General features: G+C 40.7%; 1 protein-coding gene across 1 annotated transcript in view; it reads right to left on the bottom strand.

Moving 5' to 3' along the window:
* Positions 1-24615, bottom strand: part of HPSE2 (heparanase 2 (inactive)) — a 523392-nt gene that overhangs the window by 14834 nt on the left and 483943 nt on the right. The window contains exons 10-11 of the mRNA XM_081074716.1: positions 13159-13304; positions 5970-6116 (exon numbers count right to left, since the gene is read on the bottom strand). Coding sequence (XP_080930842.1) covers positions 5970-6116; positions 13159-13304 — 293 coding nt within the window. The remainder of the gene's footprint in view (positions 1-5969; positions 6117-13158; positions 13305-24615) is intronic.

Here is a 24615-nt window from a genome sequence, read left to right as displayed (position 1 = left end):
CGTGAAGATACGAAATTCAGACATTTAATGTGGAACCTATTATCCCCAAGGCAGAAATACTCTCTCTCTCTCATGGCACCATCCACAGGCTGCTTCCTGCTATCTGATTATTTCTAATAATAGAGATGAACTCTTTGAGAGCAGAGACCTCTCCCTCAAACATCCCACAGTAAATAGCTCTGGAAGGCCAGGTGCTGACATGGCCTGTCATTAGCTCGATCAAGAGACATTCTGATCTGAAGCATTCACATTAATCTTTACATGCAGACTTTTGCCCCTGCTCTGTCTACTTTGGATCCCTGAGTTCTTCTAGTTATGGGACCACAATTCATTTAAAGTTTTAGCCAGATTAACTGCCACTGCAAGTTTGGTTGCTGAAGAGGGACAAGTTATGTCTGGCACAAAGTATGGTCTCAATTAAAGTTCGTGAATGGATGAAGCTATATACTCTGCAGTTTCCCTGGGAAACCTCACCTGCCAGCATCTTTCCCTCAGAGCTGTCCCTCTTAGGGGGGCTCCATTAGGTGGAGGGCAGCTCGCAGTACCTGTGTGGATGGGGTCAAAATGGAATACGTTGGGACTGATTTTTAGAGACCTCAAATTAAATCAATTTATAGTCACTCCTGGTAGTTTATAATCCCTTTGTTTGAGAAGAGTGTAGAAGAAACAGAAGGGAATTCCTCAATTTTGCCAAGATAAAAATTTGCTTTTACTAAAATTTTGTGACTAAGAAGCAGAATCTTAGAAGCAGCTCAGAGAAGAACTTTTAAGAAGGATCTGAAATTAGGGCTTGTGAAGAAAAGTTAACGGAACTGGGATGAGTTTTGCCTAAAGGAGAGAACATCGCTGAGTAACCTAATACTTATAAAATATATTCACTATGTAAAGAGCCTAAGATGAAATGAACCCAGTATCATGACAGAGTTCAGTTATCCACACTGTATATGAGTCATTATGTTATTATAATTTTATATTACTGGACTCTTGGGGTAGCACAGTGTTGAAGAAAGTACTCTGACTTTGGGGTCAGGAGAACTGGATGCTAGGTATTTTCCAGGTTGGTCACCTACCAGTTATGTGACTCTTGAATTCAAGTCACTTAATGCTCTAAGACTCAGTTTCTTCAGCTCTAAAATGGGAGAGAAACAGGAATTGTTCTACTTGCTTCATGGCCCTGTTTAGAAGGTTAAATGAGATCATGGCTATTAAAGCTCTTTCTTATCTATATAGTCCCAGCCACAGGCACAGCAAACCCCAGTGTTCTTATAAAGTTAAGTGTTCTTAGAAAATTCAGACAGGATGGACATTGTGGGCACTCCATCCCCAGAGGTCTTCAAACACAGAGTATCTTTTGGTCCAGATGTCCGAGCCACAGACTGTCTGAGGACAGGGGAAGGAACCAGGGAAGGACACTGGGACCTGGCCAAACACGAGCTCTTGGTTTAACTTTCCCCCCAAAAGTGAGTCCTCCTGTTGTTTTGATGTAAGTTGACTTGTTTGGCCTGACTTCCTATTGCTTCTCTGCTGAAGATACTGGAGATATTTATGTCTGGGGTAGAAACAATTCCCTAGAGGGCAACGTTTATTGATTTGTGATCATACGAAGCACTGGGCAGAGTCTCTCCTTTGTAGAACGTAAAGCTGCCCCTCGAAGTGCCCTCTGACTTATCCAGAAGGGAAACTACGATGGTCTTGGGTGTGAGTGGTCAGTCTTCCTTATGGAAAGATGAGAAACTAGGGAACATGATAAGGAGGGACCTGAAGCTGAAGATTTTTTGAGGAAAACTAGACTGATAACCACTACTCCCTCTCCTAGTACAGTCTCTTTCTGTGGCCTTTTAGTGGCGTGAAGAGGCTACTATACTGGTGAGCATAGAGACAACAGGCTCCACAAGTGAACTGGGAGTGGGGGGAAGGTGAATAGAAGAGAATAATAGAATTTTGGAGTTTGATGGGAAGCAGTCATCTTTTACCTCAACTTCCCACCAGATGAGGAATCTTAGAGCACCTCTAGAGCACCAAGGCCGCTCACTCTTTGATTAATAGGCTACCTCCCAAGGAAGCCTATCCCATCCTTGGTCGGTACAGGCAAGCCTTTGGGAAAACAAGCTCATTTTGTGGTGAAATCTTTCTATTTTAAACTGCACTCCCTGGTCTTCTGTCATTTTGGAGGATTCTAGGACAAATCTGTTTTCTTTCACTTAGCAGTCCTTTGAATATCTGAAAAAAGACCTCATGACGTACCCTATTTTCCTTCTCTGAATTAAATCTCCTCCATTTCCTCCAGCCATCCTTGAAAAATATGTAGTCCAGACACAGAATACCCTTCTCTTGTACACATGGCAGTTTTATAAAAGTTTCCCTTCCCCTATCCTGGAGAGTACAGGGGACCCATCTTTTGTCTAGTTTGTAGGATGAGAATTATCTCTTATATAAAGAATTAAGACTTGAGTGGTGGGTCTTATGATTGGTTCACTCACTGAGATGAGACTCAGGAACCTTCCCGTGTACCTGGATGCCTGGATTATGCCTGCTTGGTGGCCTCAGGGGTGCTTCCTGTGCAATACCTGACATGCCCAAGTGCTGAGTTAACATGGAGACACCCTTTCAGATTTCAAATATTTCCAGCCCTAATGGCAATTCTAAGAGAAAAAGAATTATCCCATGTTCCCTACTATTCAAAAAGCTGCCAACATCTCCCTCCTCTTGAAACCCCAGGCCAAAATGCTCAACTGGTGGCTTGAATGGTACACTGACTTGCTCTGTATCCTCTTCTTGGTTCCTCCAGACAGGAGCAATTATAGGTTCCCCTGCTCCCAGAGCTTTCCATCCTCTCCTGAGCTAATACAGCTTCAGGCTGCAGCTAGGAATTAGCAGACACAGAACACAGAATCTGGCCCCAGAGGCTTATAAAAGAAAGAGGGAGACACCAAAGGCTGAAATCACTTCCTAGCATTTCCTTTCATCCTTTCCTGCAGAGTCTGCTGCACTGAAACCACACCCTTCCTGTGGGACCCCCCCGCCCCCAGGCCAATCCCAGAACCACCGAGGGCTCTTGCTCTTAGTAGTCGTTACTGAGTAGATGCTGGACGTGGCACTGAACGTGTACACAACAGTCCCTATGGAGCACCTACAGTTTAAGATGGCACAGTGCAGGGTCAGAGCCACCAAGGTCTAGAGTGGGAGAGCTATTCAATCAGCAGTGGTTTACAGGACAGGAACAGGTTTAGAGATGTGAGTAAAGGGCCCCAAATTCCACAGTGAAGAAGCAGTGTGAGAGCTGGAATCCAGTTTGGTTGACTTCCAATGCCAAACTCTCTAATACAATATACAAAAATATATATACACATTTTAAAAAAGGGAAAAAAAGCTATTAAAATTGTAATAATACACACTGATAACAAAAGATGAATACAAGTCACGTTTGACTTCTGCAATTACAAGAGGTGCTCAAAGTGGTTACCATCAGCATCCAAACACTTCTGATTATGGCGAACTACTGCTTGAGCAACGCTGACCAGTGTCCACTTGTACGCATTTTTTTGGCATCCCTGGTATGTAAAATCATATGTGGTGTCTACACTTATATATGTATGTGTATGCATGGATATGTGAAATTTTCATTTGTAGGCGGCTTTTCACTCAGATGCTCTAATTTGATTCTCACAAGCTCCCTATCTGACAGGTAAGGGAGCTGAGGTTTGATCACAGAGATAAAAGGTAGCAACTCGATTCATATCCAGGCCTTCTGAGTCTCCCTCTTCTTCCAGTTGCGTGACATCATTATTTGATCTCAGTGAGTGTTACCACACCGCTCTTTAGGACCCCTGTGGGGTGAAATTCTCTTTTTCCCTGTCCCTCTCTCATATTCTCAACAAAGCTGTAACACAGCTCCTCACCAACACAGTGACAAGGTGCGGCAGAAGACAGCAGAATTAGAAATACTCGGACGAGTAATCCGGGAGGCACAGAGGTAGAATGGTGGAAAAGGGTTAGAGGCCTGTGTCCTTGGTTGGTGGAGAAACAAGCTCATAAAATGATGCCACCCTCTAACTACCATCTCCTCATGTTTCATGGTTTTGCATTTATGCAATTCTTAGGGCTTTTTATCATAATCTTAACAAATGTCTTAGCAGCACATTATCTTAAAAATGTGAGAGGATTCTGCTTTTGAAAAACATTCTCAGAACAGTTGTTCCCTTCTTCTTCTCCAACCAGCTAGAGTTCTAAGTCAAGAAAAAGGAAGAAAATAGGCATTCACTGTGTACCTGCTATGTCAGTAATGTTACGTAGATTACCCCATTTACTCCTCTCTACATGAGCTTTATAGAGAAGGAAACCGAGTCTCATAGAGATTATGTCCCTTGCCTAATGACACACAGCCAGCAAGTGGCAGAGCAGGGATTGCTACCTTGGCCTGGCAGACTAGGCATTTGGTCACTCCCTTCCATGTGGTACACACGGTTTTCCTGATACTGGGCAAACTCACCTCCTAATCTTTGGTTCCAGAGGACACTGAACTTTCACAGTCACTGCTGAAGAGTCAGCCCTTCTGCCAGATGTGACTTTGCAGGTCATTATTGAATGGTAGGGGGAGACTTAAACAGACTCATGGTCCTCAGAAAATCAGACCCAGGATGAGAAGTTTAGAGCTGGGAAGGACCTTACCAAATATACAGCAACTCTTGAATTTTGCAGGTAAGGAAATTGAGGCCTAGGGATTAGGATTAAAGGATTAGTCCAGGTCATGTGATTATTTCATGAACCAGAACCTAGTCTCCTGCCTAGGATGAAGACCAGGAATTCAGCACACCAGTCATGAACCACTGGGAAGTTAAGAGAGGGGATAAATCACTTAGGAGAGTTCTGCTGATATAGGTAGGATGGAGAGGAAAGAAAAGTAGAAGCGAGGTACATGTAGCCAGAAAGCAGAGCCAGAACCTGAACCAAGACTACACATACAGTTCCAGGGTGGGCTAAAGAAACTCAGTAAGTGACTTCCCAGATTGTGTTTTGTTCTCATTGCACATACAGTTGGAAGCCAAATGCAAGCCACCAAGGTTGCAGTGCAACAGCGAATAATTATAGCGCAAATAGTTGTGGGCAGCTGTGGGAGTGCAAGCCACCTGCTCCAAGTTTACAGCTTTGTTAAACTTGGTAAACATTAAAAATGGAATGGGAACGCTCCCAGTCTGTACAACATCCCATACCCTTCCTGGGAGGCCTTCCTTGGGAAGCTGGGGTACCTTTACCCTTGACCAGGCCCTTCTCATCATGGCCTAGAGCTGCTTTCTGTTGGTAGAGGTCATTGTCGTCAGCAGTCTCTAGTAGAGACTGACGGAAGTGGGCAGTATCACAGAGTCATATGTTTATAGGTTTCCAAGGGACCACAAGTCCCCAGAATATAATTTCTCTCCTGTTTCTCAGATAAGAAAATTGAGATCCAGAGAGATAAAGTGCCCTAAGTTACAAAGTTAGGGGCAGAACTGACTTTGAGCTCTGAACTTCTGACCCTTTGGTCAGGGTTTCTTCCTCTAATTCCCACGAGGTTTGCAGATGATGACAAACAGGGAGTTATAGCATTATAGAACATTACTCCCCCTGGAAGGGACATGGTGCTCAACTATCAATGTTTTGGGTTGTCACATGAATAGGGGTTGCTACAGGCATTCAGTGAACAGGGGCCGAGGATGCTAAATAGCTTGAAATGGAATCATTCTGCACAATGACGCTGAGGCCCAAGAGGACCCTCGTTGAGAAATATTTGTCTACTATTCGGCTTTGCAGTTGAGGAATCCAAGTCTAGGGACAGAGGGGTGCTGGACCAGGGTCCCAAAGGGAGTCAGCAGTGCCCTGATTGTATCCCAGTGAGTCCCAGAGTTAATCAGCAGCGAAGGGGCAACTGCAGCTCCCTCCCCACCCACCTCCTGCTACACTTGCGCTTAAGTTATTTCCAGGTCAGCACTTACTTGGACTTCAGGCCCTCCTGTCCATGGGGCTGCAGCAGATACTGGTGCACGAGCTTGTCCCTGAGAGTCCCAGCCAGTTTGATTTTCTTTCTCGATCGGTGCAGGTTGATGATAAAAAGTGTAATGGACCCTCGAACATAGTTGTGGCTGAGATCCATAGAGAGAGAAGAGAACAAGATGGAAACAAAGTGGTCTGTTAGGTGCTTCTAAATAATTCATAGATTGCATGAAACAGAACTACCCCAGGAAAAGGCACATATTATATGGTTGCTGGCCACCATAGACCTTCAAAGTCATGAAGGCCTTGTTATTGCAGATGCCTGCAAAGACGATGCCCACTTCCCACCATACTCCTTTGGTTTTTGTTTACATGTATTGCAGTGGTTTGAGGAAACAAAATCTTTTACTGAATATGGAAGTAAAACATGCTAATTGCAAAATAAATAAATAAATACATACATACATACATACATACATACATACATACATAAATAAAAAAGGAAAGAAAGAAAAACATAGAGAAACACAAAGAAGAAAAAAAATTTCCATAATCCAAGTATCTTGAGATATAATAACATTTTGGTAAACATCCTTCCAGCATTTTTCAGTTTATTAATTTGACAAATATTTACTGTGTATGTGACACATACATATGTATTTCTCAATTTTTACATCACTGAGATCACATTGTTCAGTTTTTTCAGTTCATGAATATCTTAAACATGGTCCCATGTTATTACGTTATTATATATTCTTCTACTTATAGAAGAATGCTAAATGCACAATCATAGAAATGTAACCTAATTTATTTAACTAATGTCCTACTTTTGGGGACTTAGGTTGTTTTCAATTTTTGGCCGTTACAAATTATGTGATGAAGGACTTCATTGTACACAAATTTTTTGCACATCATGATTATTTCTGATGGATAAAGTCCTTAAAGTTGGAAGCATTAGGTCAAGGGGAATACACATTGTCTGAGTCCTCACCAAATTGTCTAGTTCATTCCTAGGGGTGCGTGGTGGACAATTTCCTGTCCCTGTTCTGTTGAACCCTACAGTGATCACATGATTGGCTTTGGCCAGTGAAATGTGGGTGGACATGTTAAACACACTGGGCAGAAGCTTTAAGAGCCAGGTTGCTTTATTGACCTGTATCCTGGAATGAAGACGATGTGGAGTAGAGCTACCCCTGAGCCATGACAGATGAATAGTGTAAATGAGAAATACATTTTCTTATTGAAAGCCCTGGAGATTTGGAGGTCCTTCATTATCATAGCATAGCCTTACCTATCCTGACTGATACACACATTTTGGTAATATTGGTATTAACTCTCTAAAAAGCTCGTACCAATGTGCTTCAATTAATTATGTCTGAGAGCACCCATTTCCTCATACCTTTGAGAACACTGAGTAGTAACCTTTCTCAACCTGAGAGGTGATAATGGGATTTCAATGTTGCATTAATTTGTACTTTTTAAATATCACACTGAGGGGCAGCATTTTTTTCATTTGTCTGCCACTTCATTTCTTCTTTTGGAAACTGATTGTTCACGTCCTTTTCCCAATTTCTTATTGATTTATAAAAACTATTTACTTATTAAAGATATGACCCTTTATCTGTATGTATGTTGCACAATTTCCCCCAATTTTCTCTGACCAATTCAGTTTGTTTACATTGTATTTGATGTCTAAAAGTTAAAAGGTTAATGTAGTCAAATGTATTGATCTTTTTGATTTCTGCTTTAGCTGTTTACCTACCCCAAGATTATAAAACAATTCACCATTTTTGAATCCTTTTAAACCAGTACAGGATGTTCAGAAACCTGGGAGAACTATATGCCTACATGGCCTTTTAGCATGCATCAACAGAACTATAATGATTTCCTTCTCTCTTGTAGGAAAAATGACTGCTTCTAAGGGGTCCCTAAGGGCCCCATCTGGATGGGTTAATGAGAGGAAACAGAAAAAATGACCTGGTCCTGCCTTCAAAGGAGGAGTTCAGAGAAACTCTAGATCAGCTTTGCCCAGAGGAAACTATCATTCCTTGCAGACACAGCACGCCTTGGCCTTTGGGTCACTCATCTCTGCTTCTAAAGGTGCTAATTAAGAGTGGAAGGACCAAGGGCAGGTCAATATGATAACTTGGATTGTCTGTTTGTTTGTTTTTAATACTACAGTTTCCAGGGCTCATCCTTGGAGATTTTGATTCAATTCATTTGTGACTGGGGCTGGGAATCTGTATTTAAAAAGGAAAACCTTTCTGGGATATTTGACAGATGAGTTGGGTTTGGGAACCACTTGCCCAGAGCAATCCATTAAGGTTATGAGAAGAATTACCAAAGTATATGCTACTGGCTGTGTGTCAGATGATTTTTCTTGCATGTGTAGGAGGGTACATTATTGTATTCAAGGATTTTTGGATGCTGCTTTGATATTCTGATGAATTATTAAATGACTCTTCTATCTGGTCCCTCCTCCTCCTGTCCTTCTCTTCAACCCCCTGAAGTTTGTGAATTAGCTTTTGGAGCCAAATGAGTTAGGTCAGAAGATAATGCCAATTTATTGGAGCACACTTGTGTCACCAGAGCTCTGAAGAAAGATGTGCCAGCATTTACCATCATTGAAGAATACCAACTATTTTCCATGGGTGGGCTTTAAGCTTAACTTAGCCATTGGCAAAACTGAGGAAGACACTGTTAACTACAGGTTCTGTGGTTTCGGAGTGTGAACAAATGCAGGCAAGCCTGGGTACCAGTTTTGCAGCTTGTGGCAAACACTTTTGTTACCTGCCATCAAAAAACCTTCTCAAAGGCCAGCAGGGGAGGGGGAGAGTGAGCCTAGGGCTTCACTTGTGAGTTTCTCCCCTGCAGAACTGGGCAGAATGAAGCCTCAGAGTGCAGAGGAGAAGGGTGGGGGTAGGGAAGTGGCAGGTGGAGGGAGACCTACAATCACAGCATCGCTCCAGGGAAAGCTGTCTTTTCAAGCTGCTTGAAAATGGTCTGCTTCCCATTTACAGTTCCGCTGGGGGAGACAAACCAGTACTAAAAGCTGGCCCAGAGACCAATGAGCAGAGGCTCTCACAGAACAACTGAAGCCACCTCAGGTAGGCACTGGCATTAAAGACTGCCTCAGCCACCCCATTCCCTGCTTGGCTGATGGGCAATGGTGTTAAGCAGGGGCTTTTCGGCTGTGAAGACACATTCTTTGGTGGGGAATGCAGCACCAACCTGGACGTACGGTGTTGATATCAAGATCCCTGAAGAATGTATATTTTCTTCCCGCAGAAAATTAATCTTGGAGGAGTATCCAGTCCCTAAGAAAATGGGGTCTGACTGAAGGCATGGCTTGCAGGCAATTAGTCCAGGTGGTTTTGGGTTCTTTCAGTGAATGTCCCCTTTTGTCTGGTAGAACATCTGTCTTGCTCCATGTCTCACTCATGGTGAAACTTTTTCCCCAGCAGGGAATCCACATATCTGGAGTTCATCTCTCTGGCTGTTCTTTTGCCGTCTGACATCTTCTCTGTGTTGCCATGGGAGGAGGAGGAAGTGAGTCAGGGAAAGGAGGCTAGAATTGGAATATCCTGGATGTAAGAGGTGGGGAATGTCACATGGGGAGGTACCTCTTGACTTCCAGATAAAAAACAGTCACTGTTCTAGAAATGTCTCCAGTAAAGGTGGGATATAGGAAAGGGAAAGGAGGACAATGCTTTAGAATCCATCGTCATTCTCAGTGAAAGTCAGAGTGCTTGAAAACTGGGTTGGTCCACTGTCTCCAAATCTAATTCAAAGTTTTTGGGTTTGGTAAAAGTCAGGCCATGTTTTGCCAAACATTTTTTCCCCTAATTTCAAAGCCCCTGTGTATTTCAAGGGAAATTTAATCCACATGTTTCTGATTCATTTACACTTAACTCATCAAAATATTGTTTTGTAAGAGCCATTTGATGTCCAAGAAGCCTCAGGAACCTTTTTTTATGAGTCTTAAAAAAAATTTCTCCTGAAAAACAGGAAGTCATGTTTTGCCAATAATAAATGAACTTGAACCTCAAAAGGCTCAAGTTTGCTTCAGTGTTCACCAGGTTCCCATTGGTTCTGAACTTGGCTAAAGACCTCCGCTCTCCTCCCTCGAAACACACATTGTCTCAGCAGAATGGTTTAGAAAAAGGTTTTTCCCAGTCTAAGCGTAATTGTTCTCTGAACAAGAAGACCTAGGGTGAGAACTGCCATGCTGTTCTAATTTGTTAACTCTAGAACAGAGAACAGAAAAGCACCTGTTGCAGTTGGTTGAGCATCTAACTTTGTCTCCTAAATCAATCATAAAAGACAACGCTTTTCTAGGTCAGAAATGACCCACAATGCAAGAGAGTGTCCTGAGAGACAGTGAGGTATTCACGTAGAGGTGGCATAACTGTCAGGGAGATCGTGAAAGGAATTCCTGTGTTGTGTAGGACACTGGGCCAAAATGTCTCTAAGGGTTCTTTCCACCTGTAAAACTCCTTGCGTTATTAATGGGATCACTTGCATAGAGGAGTGATACCACAGGATCTTTGAAATTCAATATGATAATATAAATGCAAAGTATGGGCAAGATGCTTGGCACATAGTAAGTGTTCAATATACACCGGAGTGCAGGCGTTGTGTTAATAGACACTTTATTTGGCTTGTTCTACTGGTAAGTTTATACTTTCTCACCTAATCCCTGATTTGACCAAGGTTATATATTTTCCGAGTATTGGTCAAGACTGAATAGTGTTAAGTCAACATACCCACTCTGAGACATTTCTGTGACCTTGACCTCGTTGGCCACAAATAAATTAAGTGAATCACTAGTGCTTCCTCATGACTGTTGTGGTGAATGAGGGGGCACAGGGAGGGTACACGGCTTCCCAGAGAGATGGAGCAGGGACACTTCTCTCCTTGAGCCCACCTGTCTGGGGCACTTGACACCCACTGACATGCAGGAGACCTGCAACTTCAGCCAGTGCAGTGCATCCATTCAGGGTTTTCTTTCCTGCTAGGAACAAGAAGACCTGCACCCCAAACATTATCATTAGGGTCTTCTATGGAACGGACTGAGTAAAGTCTTTTCTTTCTCCCTTCCCTTCCTGCCCTCCTTCCTTCCTTTTTCCCTCTTTCCTTCTTTCCCTCTCTCCCTCCTTCCCTCCCTCCCTCCTTCCTTCCTTCCTTCTTTCCTTCCTTTCTTCCTCCCTTCCCTCCTTCCTTCCCAATAAGGCACTGACAGAAGCGTAGTAGCATCATTTCCCCAGAGAGGTTCTGGAATAACTCCCCATAGGAAGTAGAGGAGAGCTGATGATGTAGAGAATAGTGAATCTAGATGCCTTTGGTAACTTGTCTGAGACCTCATGCTAGCGCGTGGGCCAATTCTTAACCACTCCATCCCACCACTTCCTTCTGGCCGATGAGGTGATAACAAAGGTGAAGGAAGCTGGAACTATAAGTCAGCAGTAATGTCTGAATGACCTATTTCTGCATTCATTCATTCATGAAATATTTTTTGAGATCTTCTGTATGCCAGTTGCTATATTAGACACCAAGAATACAAAAACAAATGAGACACTGGCCTTAGTTCATGGTATACTCAGAATATTAGTGACGACTTCCGTGAGAACCTAAAGAACTTCAGGATGAACATTGGGATGAGAGCAGGTGGGAGCCCTCTGTGAAGACCCTCAAGTTCTCTTAGGTCCATGCTATTGACCTTTTCCCCCGAGTCTTCAGACCATAGTATAAAGGCCACAAACTGGTGTGCTTCCCCAAAGAGACAAAAGGTGCCAAGAATAATTTTTCTGTCCTGAAGCTGGGGGTCCATCTTTTGGGTGGTTACCTCAGGGCCAGAGAGGAGACAAGAAATACAATGTTTCCTTGTGTGGTGATCAGATAACTTCAGGCCAAGGCCATAAAGCAGTCACTCTCTGTCGGGTATTGGATTGAGCTTCCTGTTGAGCAAAAGGGATGTTGAAAACCTCTGGCCTCTGCCCAAACCAGCCTCCTCTCATCCACAATAGGTACTTGTATCTACAGACAAGACAACTGGCCCCTGGCCCCCTGTGCTCAGAGTGATTCTTTGAAAAATCTTATCATGATAAATTAATTGGCTTGGCTCCTCTCTCATCAAGGAAGGGGAAGGAGCGTCTGTTGTAACCTGACCACTGGGGCTCTTTGTGCTAGCCACTGCCCTTTATCAGGCCCCTGATGGGCTGCTTGGAATGACGGTCTGGCTGGAGGCACTTGTTGACTCCTTCCCCCTCCCTCCCCCAGGTTTCTTTGCATTAAGAGAAAGAATTCTCATTTTCCAGGGCTGCCTACTCTGCCCCTTAAACAGGAAATGATGTAAGAAAGCCAAATATGGTCAGAGGAGTTTTGCTTTAGGCTGTTGTTACGTTTTTACCTTACAATTCTCATGTTTACAATATTTTATCTGCCAAACTTTATTTATTGATAATTTATTTTTCCTGTCGTTTTAAAGACAACTCCAATGACAACCAGTGCTTCAGATCCAAAAAGAGAAGGATAGCCACATATTCCCATGCTGAGTTGTTGTAGGTCCAGACTCCTAAAACAGGAAGCCTAGATTTTATTTAACTTCTTAACCCTTAAAATAGCTGAAAAGATTTTTAAAATATTGAAAATATCTCTAAAGCTGGCATGACTACATTTAGGCACTCCTTTCATCCTGGGTGTCCCAGTGTGTCCCAGTTTGGGACACACTGGTCTGGGGCTAAGTTTTTAGTGGTATAGCTTTCCCGTATGTGTCTTAGAAATGTCGACTTATTTCCTCAAGCTCTGCTGGTGGATCACAGAAACAGATTCTATATGTCTCACCGTGGTTCAGCCAGAGGCACACAAAAAAGTCCCTCGGGCATTGCATCAACTGGTACAGAGAAGCTGCTCAATACAAATTTGTTGAATGAAGAAGTAAATGAACAAATGGCATGTATTTTTAGGAACGTTTTATGAATAAATCCTCTAAATGTGAGAAAAGGGTTTACTTGGCGAAAAAGCTATTTATCAGAGATCATTTGAAACCCATGAAGAGTAGGTAGTGTGAGTGATTCCAGAGGCAGTTTTCAGTAAGTGTTGAAGGAGTCCCAAATGTCACGGAATTCTAGGAGGGGCCGAAAGCCTGAAGCCCCATGAGTGGCTTTCTGTGCCATCTGTGTAAAAACTTACTTGTGGTGGCTTGTGCAGTGAGCGTAAATCCTTAGTTTGTCCCGGATCACTCGGCCTGGCCGTGGCTTCCGCTGGAGCCCAGCCACGTGCACGGCCAACACTTTGGGGCCGATCAGGCGCTTGTAAAGGAGAGAGAGCCAGTAGTCCTGAGGAGAACAGATGCAGAGAGTCAGGGAAAGATACATGAATACGCATGACAAACACACAGGCCATGCAGTATTTCTTAGCAGGAGTACAGTGAATCTGGACCAATGTGGCTGTAACAAATGAAGTGCTTATCCTGGGTTGACAGTGAAGCCCGCTAAAGGCACTAAAGTGCCCTTTTTAAACTGACCAGATAGGGAAATGGAGGTGGGGCAGACCCAGAGCAGGTCCAAACAAACGAATGAAAGTTTTTCACAAATGAAATGACAACCAGTTGGGGCCCTAAGTCTTCAACTTTCTTTTGCTATGACTGTACTTTCATACTGGTTTATGGTGTCTATTTAATAGTAGAATGGAAGATTTCCAATTTTTAGGACTGCCACTAATATGAGAATCCAAAATGTCATCCTCCAGATATTGTCACTGAAGATGACCAGTGCAGTGCGAGGGAGATGAGCTTCTCCAGGCAGGAGACTGGAGTCCTTGATTCTAGAGTCAGAAACGCAAAGAGAAGAATATTTGCAAACCATGGTGCTAATTCTGGGTCATCCTCAGAAATTCTAAAATAAAAAGAATAATTCTAAACTAAAAAGAATGTGATGCTTTTAACTATTCCTGGATCCATTTGGAACTGAATAATAAATATTCAATCTGTCATCCATACATATTTGTGAACTTACAAAAGCCTATTCACCACCTTAATTTGTATTGTATTTGCTATTATCATATTTCATTTTTGTATTTGATACAAATATAAAATTTGCATTTGTATTGTATAAGCGCTTATCACCTATTATGGGGTAATGACTTCAGTGTTTATAACTCGTAACACAGGGCTTCCTAATTTGTCCAGGGGCTTTCTCCCTCCCCCAGTTCTGGAATTCAGTGAACATTCTATTCAGTGCCTGCTATTCAAGGTCTTAAAGATACCACTCATGTCTTCTCAACCTTCATCTTTCCAGGTAGAAGCCTGTCAATAATCTTTTTATTTATTCTGTAGCCATCTATAACATCAGCTGCTTAAAAATGTCTGGTGAATTGCACAGATCAGAACAAAGTTTCCAAAGCCCCTTTGTCACCAGAATAGCTCTAAATCTGTCCTGAGTCCTGAGCTCTAAACTTTGCCGGACCATTTACCTTAATTAACTTTAAATTGCCTTAGGATGGCTTTTAAATACAGTCTCCTAATATTTAAATTGGCAAATATTTAATCATTGTCAATCATACAGATGAAGAAAATCTCATTGGTTCAGTTGTCTCTTATTACAATTTCTGTGTTTTTGATTATTACTCTGTGATGTGTTTATCACAGTCACCCATATTTCCAATGGGATGTCCACCTTTTTCTTAGTGATTTGTAACATATCTTTTAATATCAATGGTAAGAATCCTTTAGAATATATATGGAGCAAATATTCTGTCCAAGTTTGTAGTTTGCCTTTTATCACTTTTCATGATTTTTTTTGACATGGAGAATTTTAAAAATTTGTATAGGAAAATATATCAGTCTTTTTCTCGATTCGTTCCTTTTTCTTTTATTATTAGAAAGTCCTTTCTCATACAAGTTTCAGATAAATATTCACTTACATTTTTCTAGTTCTTTTTATATTATCATTTTAAAATTTAACCTTTTAGTTCATTGAAAAATATTTTGGGGGCCGGCCTGGTGGCTCAGGTGGTTAGAGCTCCATGCTCCTAACTCCGAAGGCTGCCGGTTCGATTCCCACATGGGCCAGTGGGCTCTCAAAAAAAACAAAAAACAAAAAAACCAAAAATATTTTGGTGTATGGTACTAGCTTTATTATTTTCTGAATAATTTACTGGTTGTTGTAGCATCATACAGTGAATAACCTGTCCCTAAGCCCATCATCTTTATCACATACCAAGTTTCATACATACACATAGTATTATATATTACATAATATATGGAATTAGTACATATACTATATTTATAATTATATAATTACATATATCATGTGAATTTTATTTTAATATATTTACATTTATATGTAGATATGTATTATATATTATGTTATATTAATATAAATATGTATTATATATTATATGCTATATTGTTATATAGTACATAATACATATTAAATACATGTAAACATATGAATATATCATATATCTTTTATGTTATGTATATCATAATATACTGATAAGAAATGTTATATTTATATATAATTCTGTGTCTGGATCTTCTATTCTCTTCTAATGAATTCTCCATTTCTATTTCAGTTTCACATCATTTTAATGACTATACTTTACATTTTAGTATCTACAGGTTCAAGTCCATTTCATTATAATTTTTCTTTCTTTGTTCAAATTTTCCTCAATTAGTCATATCAATTTATCTTCCCAAATAAACTCTGAAATCACTTTTTTGGTCATGTTTGTTGTTCCAGAGAAGTTTGAGGGTAGCATACATTTTATTCGATGTTTGGTTAGCCTGTTTATTTTCTATCTTTTGTGTTCTGCCAGGATGCTCATAGAAGTCTTGTTTTTATCCTTGATTGATATTTGAACTTTACTAGGAATGTGTCAACGTGGGTTCCTGCATTAATTTGCTGATATTTGGGAGTGCTTTTGATAAAAAATACTAAGGCATTTCTTCAACCTGTGAGAATGCATTTTTATATATGATTTTAATCTTATTCTTTCTGTTTGCTCCGATCTCTGCTTTGGGCGAGTCTGTTAGATCTCTATCTTCAATTCCGCACATGTGTCATCTCTTTTATCATTGTTTTTTAATACTTCTGTTTTTTCTTAGTAAGAGGATGTCTCAGGTTTGTCCTGGACATTGCATACCCATTTTCTCCAGGATCACTTCTGTCATTTACTATGTCCCATGAGTATTTTAATTGTTATTACAATTTTCGTTTCCATGTAATCTTTTTTTGTCTCATTTAGCTCACCTGATTGACACGCCTTAATTGTTTTCCCCATTTTAAGTGTACTATGTATATATCTTCCACATACAGGAGAATATATGTAACTTACGTGACAGTTCTGAAGCATATCAGAAACCATCATCCACCTTACAAGCTACCATAACACCCACTCTGTTGCATCTGGTTATACAATTCTTCCCTTTCCCATTTTTCTGCTTTTTATTCCCTTGCTTTATATTTTAGTTTTATTCTAAGCAATATATTATTTAACTTGTTAGCTTTTAAAGAGTGGTGTCATGCTGTATATAATTTTCTGTGACTTACTTTTCTCACTTAACATTATGCTTCTAGGATTCATCCAGGTTGTTATATGTACTTACATTACAGTTCATTCATTTTCAATGTTGTATGCTTCATTATGTGAACATACTACAATTTATTTATCCATTCTTCTGCTGATGGATATCTGGGTTGGGTCCAGATTTTTGCTATTATGCACAACGTGGCTTTTCACATTCTTGTTCTTATTTCCCAAGACATGGGTGAAGAAATCTGGAAAAGCATTCCTCCTACTGATTGGAAACCAGCAGCAGCCTTGTCACTTGTGTGCTTCTTAGAAATTATATACTATATAATACATATTAAATATATGTGAATATATGAATATATCATATATCTTTTATGTTATGTATATCGTAATTTACAGACTTGATCACAGATCTATTGAATCAGAATCTCCACAGGTGGGAGCCCCAAATTGCATGGCTCTCCAGGTGATTCTGCTGCTCATTCATGTTAGAGAAACACTATTCTAGGGTAATACCTAAGAGTGGAATTGCTGTGTGCTACACAGGTATACAAATATTCAACTTTATAGGATAATGCTAAATTGTTTTCCAAAGTGATTACAACGATTCCAGCTTATACTTCCTTCAAGCAGTGTCTGTATGAGGTCCCTTTGATACACATCCTTGCCAACACGTTTTCAGACCTCTTAATTTTTGCTAGTCTAGTGGGCCTAAAATGTCTAGCTCTTTTTGTATATTCAGAAGTCCTCCCTCATGGCTAGTTCTTAAAGATATTTTATACTTTAAAACTTGTAATTCTTTTTTCATTGTCTTTAATCAATTTGGAATTGATCTGAAGTACGGGACGAGGTAAGTATCTAATTTCGTAGTTTTCCACAAGAATAGTGAATGATACCAGCATCATTTATTAAATAGTCTCTCCTTTCTCTAGGGATCTGCAGCACCCTCAGTATCATATGTCAAACTTCCATATGTCCATGGGTGTGTTTCTGAGCTCTCTATTCTGTCCCATTTTTGTGTCCCGAACAAATACACACTGTTTTAATTACCATTGTTTTATATGTGTCTTCAGATCTGGTAGAGAAGTCCTCCTGTCTCATCCTTTAGGAAGGGCTTTGCTAATCTTGGACCTTCACTCAGTGACAGCCACTTCAGAACCAGACTATCAAGTATCTAAACAAAACCTACTGCGGCTTTGGAATTTCATTGAATTCACAGATCAAATGAAGAGAATTTACTTTTTTTTATATTAAATCTTCCTATCAAGAAATATAAAAGGAACTGAAAAATAAATTCCTTCCAGTCACGCATCTTTCTTCCCTCCCTCTTTCTCTCCCTTCCCCTCTCCCTCCTATCTCTCCTTCCTTCTTTTGAAAGCGGAAGTTCATAATCATGTAATTTTTTTCCATTAAAAACGTATTCAAGATCATTTATAATGAAAACAAATCTCGAAAGGAGAAGAAAACATGGAAACCTTCTCAATTCAGTGACTGAAATCAGAAAACATTTTCTTTTTACAAGATTTCTAGTCACCATTTAGTAGTAAGCATAGCAATAAAGATAATCCAGTGTTAAGCTCTAAATTGATCTGTTGGCAGATTCACTGACTTTCCTTTTCTAGAGAAAGCACTTTCAAAGTGCTTCTACATCTCTTTTCTCCCTGCCTATCATTTTGGTATTGTATGAAAACTATTTGTGATGGATCTCTTCACTTCCACTTCCCAAAGTGTACATGAATGGACAAAAAGCCTTCATTTTCGTGCTCCACCCCAAATCTCCTTCCCCCTCACCCCCAGAATTCAAGGATAAATGTGCCCAGGTAAAACATGTGATCCAGGCAATAGCTGTGTATTTCTCTTATGCTGTAGGCAAATGTTTGCTTTTCATTTTTTAAAAATATCTGTTCACATTTAGGTCGTATATATTGTTTAAGCACTCATACATTTGTAATAAAATTGTGTGTATAGGTATGTAAGCAATAGGTTGATAAACACAAAATTTAGGATAATGGTTGCCTTAAGTGGGGCAAGAGGAATCCAGGGAATGAAAGATGAGAGCAACTTACAGGTTGACGGGAGTTATTGGCAATGTTTTAGTTTTGGGCCTGGGTTGATGTATTATTTTGCTTTAAAAGTAACATGTAGGCCTAGACAATCTTTTGAATGTGTCAAATAATATATTAAAAAGATAACAAAGAATAATTATGTCTGCATTGTTTATCAGAGCTTCCTTTCTGAAGAGGACATCATTGATCCATGGTGACTTGTTCTTTGTTTATCATCTCTTCCCTCGGGAGAATGAAGTATTTTGGCTGGTAAGTCAGTTGATGATAGGTTAAAAACCAAGTGGGATATGAATTTTTCACCTTTATTTAGCTCTGTGCACCATTTTCAGACTCCCCTCTCACCTTGTTCTTCTCCCAGTTTCCTATTTATCCTTCTGTTTTGAAAACTCCATCCTCCCCCTCTCACAGTCCTTATTTCTCCCTCACGTAAACCAGCTTTGAGTTGACAAATTATATTTCCTCTCTTCGTCCCTCCCTCCCTTCTTCTTTTTCACTCTTTATTTTACTATGAACATGTGCCATTTATATAATAATACATAAAATTAAACAAATAAAATTATCTCTAGGTATCTCTTAAGGAAATGATATAAAAAAAGCAGAAAAAATTATGCATAAAACACATAGGAAAGAAAAAAGAATGCACATACATCTCCAACAACAACAAAAAAGGACATTGTATGAAAGACGGAATATAATGAGAAGTTTTCATACAATAAGAGTCATCAAGAAGGTATCTATCCAGAGAAATCCAAAACTCTAATTCAAAAAAATGTATGCACCCCTACATTTATTGCAGCACTATACACAATAGCCAAGACATGGAAACAACCGAAATGCCCATTGGTAGACGACTGGATTAAAAAACTGTGGTACATTTATACAATGGAGTATTACGCAGCCATAAAGAAGCAGGAAATATTACCATTTGCAACAATATGGATGGACCTAGAGAACATTATGTTAAATGAAATAAGTCAGACAAAGAAAGACAAATACCATATGATCTCACTTATATGTGGAATCTAAAGAATAGAATAAATGAACGAACTCATCAGAAGCAGTCTCAGAGACATAGAGGAAAAACTGAGGGTTGCTAGATGGGAGGCGGGTGGCGATAAGGGGGAAGGTGAGGAGATTAGAAAGCACAGTTGGTAACCACAAGATTGCCATGGGGTTACAAAAGTCAATTTGGGGAATGTAATCAATAATGTTGTAAAGATTTTGTAGGGTATCTGATGGACACTTGTCCCATTAGGGAGGAGACCACCTCAGGAATGATGTAGATGCCTGATCACTGCACTGGACACCTGAAGCTGAAGCTGAACAATAACGAATGTCAACTACAATTTTATATATATATATATCTATATATATATATATATATAGATATATATATATATATATTTACAAGAAGCGGAGTACAGCATTAGGAATAGAGACAGTGGAAATGTAATGGCTGTGTGCGATGTCAGAGGGGTAGTGGAAGGGGGGAGGAGGGTTATCACTGGTTGAGGGATATAAATGATAAATGTCTAACTATTACATTGTTTTGTGCACCTGAAACTAATAAAAAAAAAGAAGGAAGGCAAACATAATGGTTTTTTACATCAATAATAAAAAAACCCAAAGCAAGGAATGACTGCAATTTTCAAGGGACAATGAGAGATACAGACAGACATTCTTTAAGTGTATCAGACATGAGAAAAGGTTGAAGAAAAATAGTGTCCATTTATTAGTTGGAGAGGGAAAACTAATAACAGATGACACTAAAAAGACAGAGGTTTTAAATCTTTTCTTTTTCTTTAGTATTTGTCAAAAAGTTAATTGTTGTCTGAAAGCTAGACAATGCAGTATACGGAGTAGGTTGAACCAAAATAAATGGGAAAAGAGAAAGAAACTGACGAAGGGTCGCAGAATTTACTGGATTAATCGCTGAACCATGTATTCCTCAAGGTCTAAGATTGCTTACCCATTCCTACAGCCTGTGCCTCGTTGAACGCCTGGGCTATAGGATGTGTTAGAACTCAATTAGAGAATGTGGAACATGTTTAAGGTTCTGTGCTAGGCATTAGGCATACAGTAGGGAATAAGACAAATGTAGTCCTTGCCTTAAATCATGAAGTTTATAATCTATCAAGTAAGACAGTCCTTAAGCTAATGAATGAGTTAGGCAATTAGTTAATTTTGATACTGCTAATGGTAATGGGGGAATCTATGAGATCTAAGAGAGGATGTGATCCAGTCTGGGGGTAAGGGTAGTCAGGGAAGGAGTGTCTCATGGCGTGACATTTAAGATTCGAGGAAAAGACGGTGGGGATAGGAAATGTCTTGGGCAAGAGAAAGAACTTTTGCAAAGGTTCTGAGATAGGAAAGAGTTTGGAATGTTTGAGAATCTGAAAGCAGGCCAGTTTAGCGTGGAGCTGCTTCTGCGAAGTGTGCACGTACTGAAGCATGCCAACAAGGGACAAGTGAATACAAAGTGAGAATGGTAGGTCCAGTTCATGCAGACCTCGGGATTTTAGAATTTGTCTTAAAACAAATGGGAAGCCACTGCAGAATTTTAAGAGAGAAAGTGACACTATTCAATTTGCATTTAGCAAGTTGACTTTTACAGCTGTGCAGAAAATGGGTTGGAAAAAACCATTTAGGAGGTTAGTTTCGAAGAAACATGATGATAGTTTGATTAAGTGGAAGAAATTAAATTAGAGAGAAGAAGAGGGATTTGAGAGATATTTGGGAGGTGAAATTGATTGGACATGGTGATTGATTGGATATAGGACATTAAACAGGATTTGTGGCTTTCTAAATACTCAAATTCTTAATTCCAGAGGATGGGATAGCTTTTGGCAGCACAGCAAAAAAAGCAGTATTTCCCTTCTCTCCTCAATCCACCTCCCTCTAACCCAAACCCCAGCCCACGAAAGCTCAGTGAGATCACGTTCTGCCAGGGACAAGTAAAGAACATACCTAAAGAAAACAGAATCAAACAGAGCGACAGTAATAACTAACAAACCTGCATTGGTTACGTCTTTCCTAATGTGTCCCTGAAATTTAGTTCTGAAGTTTCTCGTCATGTTTTAGTACATATGAATTCACTGCTTCTTTTCGACATGGTTTGTTTTTACCCACTTACCTCACGATTTGTCACATTTACTATTAATATTTCCACTAATAGAGCTGGACCAAGGGGTCCTTGCTTTGGAGAGCTGTGGCATGCTGTCAGCTGTACCCCTTTCCATGCGGTAAGAAGTCCACAGAGCCAAGGGCCCATGCCTCTTTGTGAATCACGTTCTGAGGCCCCATGATACCGGAAAGCTCTGTTCGGATAGCCCCTAACTTGTTGGTAGGACCTGCATGGACCTCGACCTGGAGTCTGGCTTCCTGAGAGAGCACCCTAGCTCAAGAGTGCACCACGAGGCTGGAAAGGTGCAAGGGGCAGCGATGGAGGGACGGTGAGCAGGCAGCATGCCAACACTGCATGGTCATGAGACCCTCGATGATACACTGCAGAACTCGGGGTGGGAAGGGGGTTCTGGGCTGCGGCCCGAGGCTCTGAGCAACCCAGTGAGAGCTGTGAATACATTCTTTCATTCTACAGGCACACACTAGAAGCCTGGAACATTATTTATTATATCCAAACCTCAGTTTCTCTATAGCGGTTTAATGAGATAATATACCTGGAAACGTCTACCATAGTGCCTGATATACAAGTATTTAATAAATGTTGCTTATTCTTTTCTTGATTCCTTGAAAGATTTTTTTAGCCTCATGAAAATAGTTATATTAGAGCATGTACACAATTATGGTCTAAGTTGCCCCAAAACATAACTGGTGTGTGTGTGTGTGTGTTGTGTGTGTGTGTGTGCACGCACACGTGTGCCTGCATTGGAAAGGTTAAAGACCTGACTATGGAAATTTTGCAGTGGCTAAAAATTGTATTTGAGAAGACTATCTAATGATGTTAAATATGTTTATTATAGTGTACACAGTCTCTAAAATAGGGTGCTCTTATTTTGGGGGGAGAATAAGTGTCTCTCTGTGCCGTTAAACTTGAAGGGTACACGTGTAAAGGAAAACAGTCGTTATCTCTGAGTAGTACCACTCTCCTTCTAGTTCCTTGAAAGGCCCATTCTCCCACACCTCTGGGCCTTGGGAAATGCTCTTCCCTGCCTGGAGCACTTCCTCCACCAGGCTCTGCCTGGCTGACTCTCATTCTCTGGGTTTCCGCCTAAGTGACACTTCCTTTAAGATGCCTCCGGAAGTCCTCAGTTCTGATTCTGATTGGGGCTTCTCTTGTAAGTGGTCTTGTGGATCCTGTGGTCCCTCCCTCTTAGTAGTTTTCATACTGTGCTAATTGTCTCTTTACTTGTGTGTATTCTCCACTCGACTCTTCAAGGACATTAGGGTCCATGTTTGCTCATGACAATGACAATGACCATTTCTTGAGTGCTTAATATGTGCTTCACAATGCATCATCTCACTGAAGTCATGAAACAATCCCATGAGGAAGCACTATTATTTGCCCTTTTTACAGGTGAGCGTATTGAGGCTCAGAGATACAACGCAATGTACCTACTAAGTTGTAGCTCTTGCACCTAGCCCGGTGCCTAGATACATAGTATGTGCTTCGGAAATATTTGTTGAATGAATGAATGTGCTAAAATTATGTAGATAAATCTCACTTCTGCAGTTCTCTGAATCTATAATTAAAAAGTGCTGTTAGAATTACGAGTGCCAGCCTGATCAAATGGGTAATATATCAATATGCAGCCAAAAGGGGGCAACATCTTATCTCACTGATTAGTGAACTCACTGTAAAGCTCCCGTAAAAATTCAGAGCCACTGCTCTTGGAGATAAAAATCAGCCCCATCCTCTCTCCTCCTCTGAATGTTTCTGTGAGAATCAGTGAAATAGAGGCCACACTTCACTGGCTGAATTAGGCAGAGGGAAAGACAAGAGGTAAATGCACTCCTGCTTGCCTGAATGGCCCCACTGTACCTCCAAGATGCCCTGTACCCCTCTTTGCTGAATTTTGAAAACCTGAGCAGAACCTGAGACCCACACTGTGAGAAAGGGCCTGGAACATGAAGAACTAACTTGGGACAAATGTAAAAATCAACTGAGCACTGCAGTGAAAAGAAAAGGAGCAGGCTGCCAAAATCTCAATCTTAAGTTGGGATTCAGCAAACAGAAAAGTAAGTGATAAGAAAAAATTCACTGGGTTTTCCCTAATTCTCTGAGAATCTATGAACTAATATCCTACCCTCAGCTCCTGCTAATATTTGGTCTTTGACTGTAGTTCCTGACACAGAGCTCCTAAATCTTGTGGAATTTCCTGCGTGACAGGAACATCTTTTGTTCTAATGAGGTTACTCTGTTGGGCTTCTGGATGGGGGCCGGTCCCCAGAAAGACCAAACATGGTTAGAAGCTTGAAACTTTCAGCTCCCACCCCCCAGACCCTCACCCCCATTTTTTGGACAGGGGAGAGGGGCTGGAAATTTCGTTAATAACTGATCATCCCTCTATGATGTAGCCTCCACAAAAATCACCAAAGTACAGTGTTTGGAGAGCTTCTGGGTTGCTGAGCACATCATATGCCAGGAGGGTGGGACCCCCCAACTCTACAGGGACAACAGCACCTATGCTCTTCTGTACCTCACGCTGTGTATGTCTTCATCTGGCTGTCCATCTGCATCCTTTTCACAACCGTTATCATCCAATAAACCAGTACACCTTACAGTTTCCCTGAGTTCTGTGAGCTGTTCTAGCAAACTACCAAACCTCAGGAGGGACTCATGGCAATGCTGACTTATAGCAGGTTGTTGGTCAGCAGTAGCAAGGACACCCTAGGGCCTCTGACTGGCGTCTGAAGTGGGGGCAGTCTTGTGGGACTGAGCCCTTAAGCTGTGGGATCTGATGCTGGCTCCAGATAGGTAGTGTCAGAAATACCAACCTGAAGTAATTGCAGGACACCCAGCTAGTGTTGCATAGTTGGTTGGTTTGGGAAAAACCCCACATATCTGGCGTTAGGAGTGTTGTGAGTG

This window comes from Rhinolophus hipposideros (genome assembly GCF_964194185.1).
Source record: "Rhinolophus hipposideros genome assembly, chromosome: 15".
NCBI classification, from domain to species: domain Eukaryota; kingdom Metazoa; phylum Chordata; class Mammalia; order Chiroptera; family Rhinolophidae; genus Rhinolophus; species Rhinolophus hipposideros.
The sequence above is the reverse complement of the archived record's forward strand: the minus strand, read 5'-3'. Positions and strand labels throughout refer to the sequence as shown.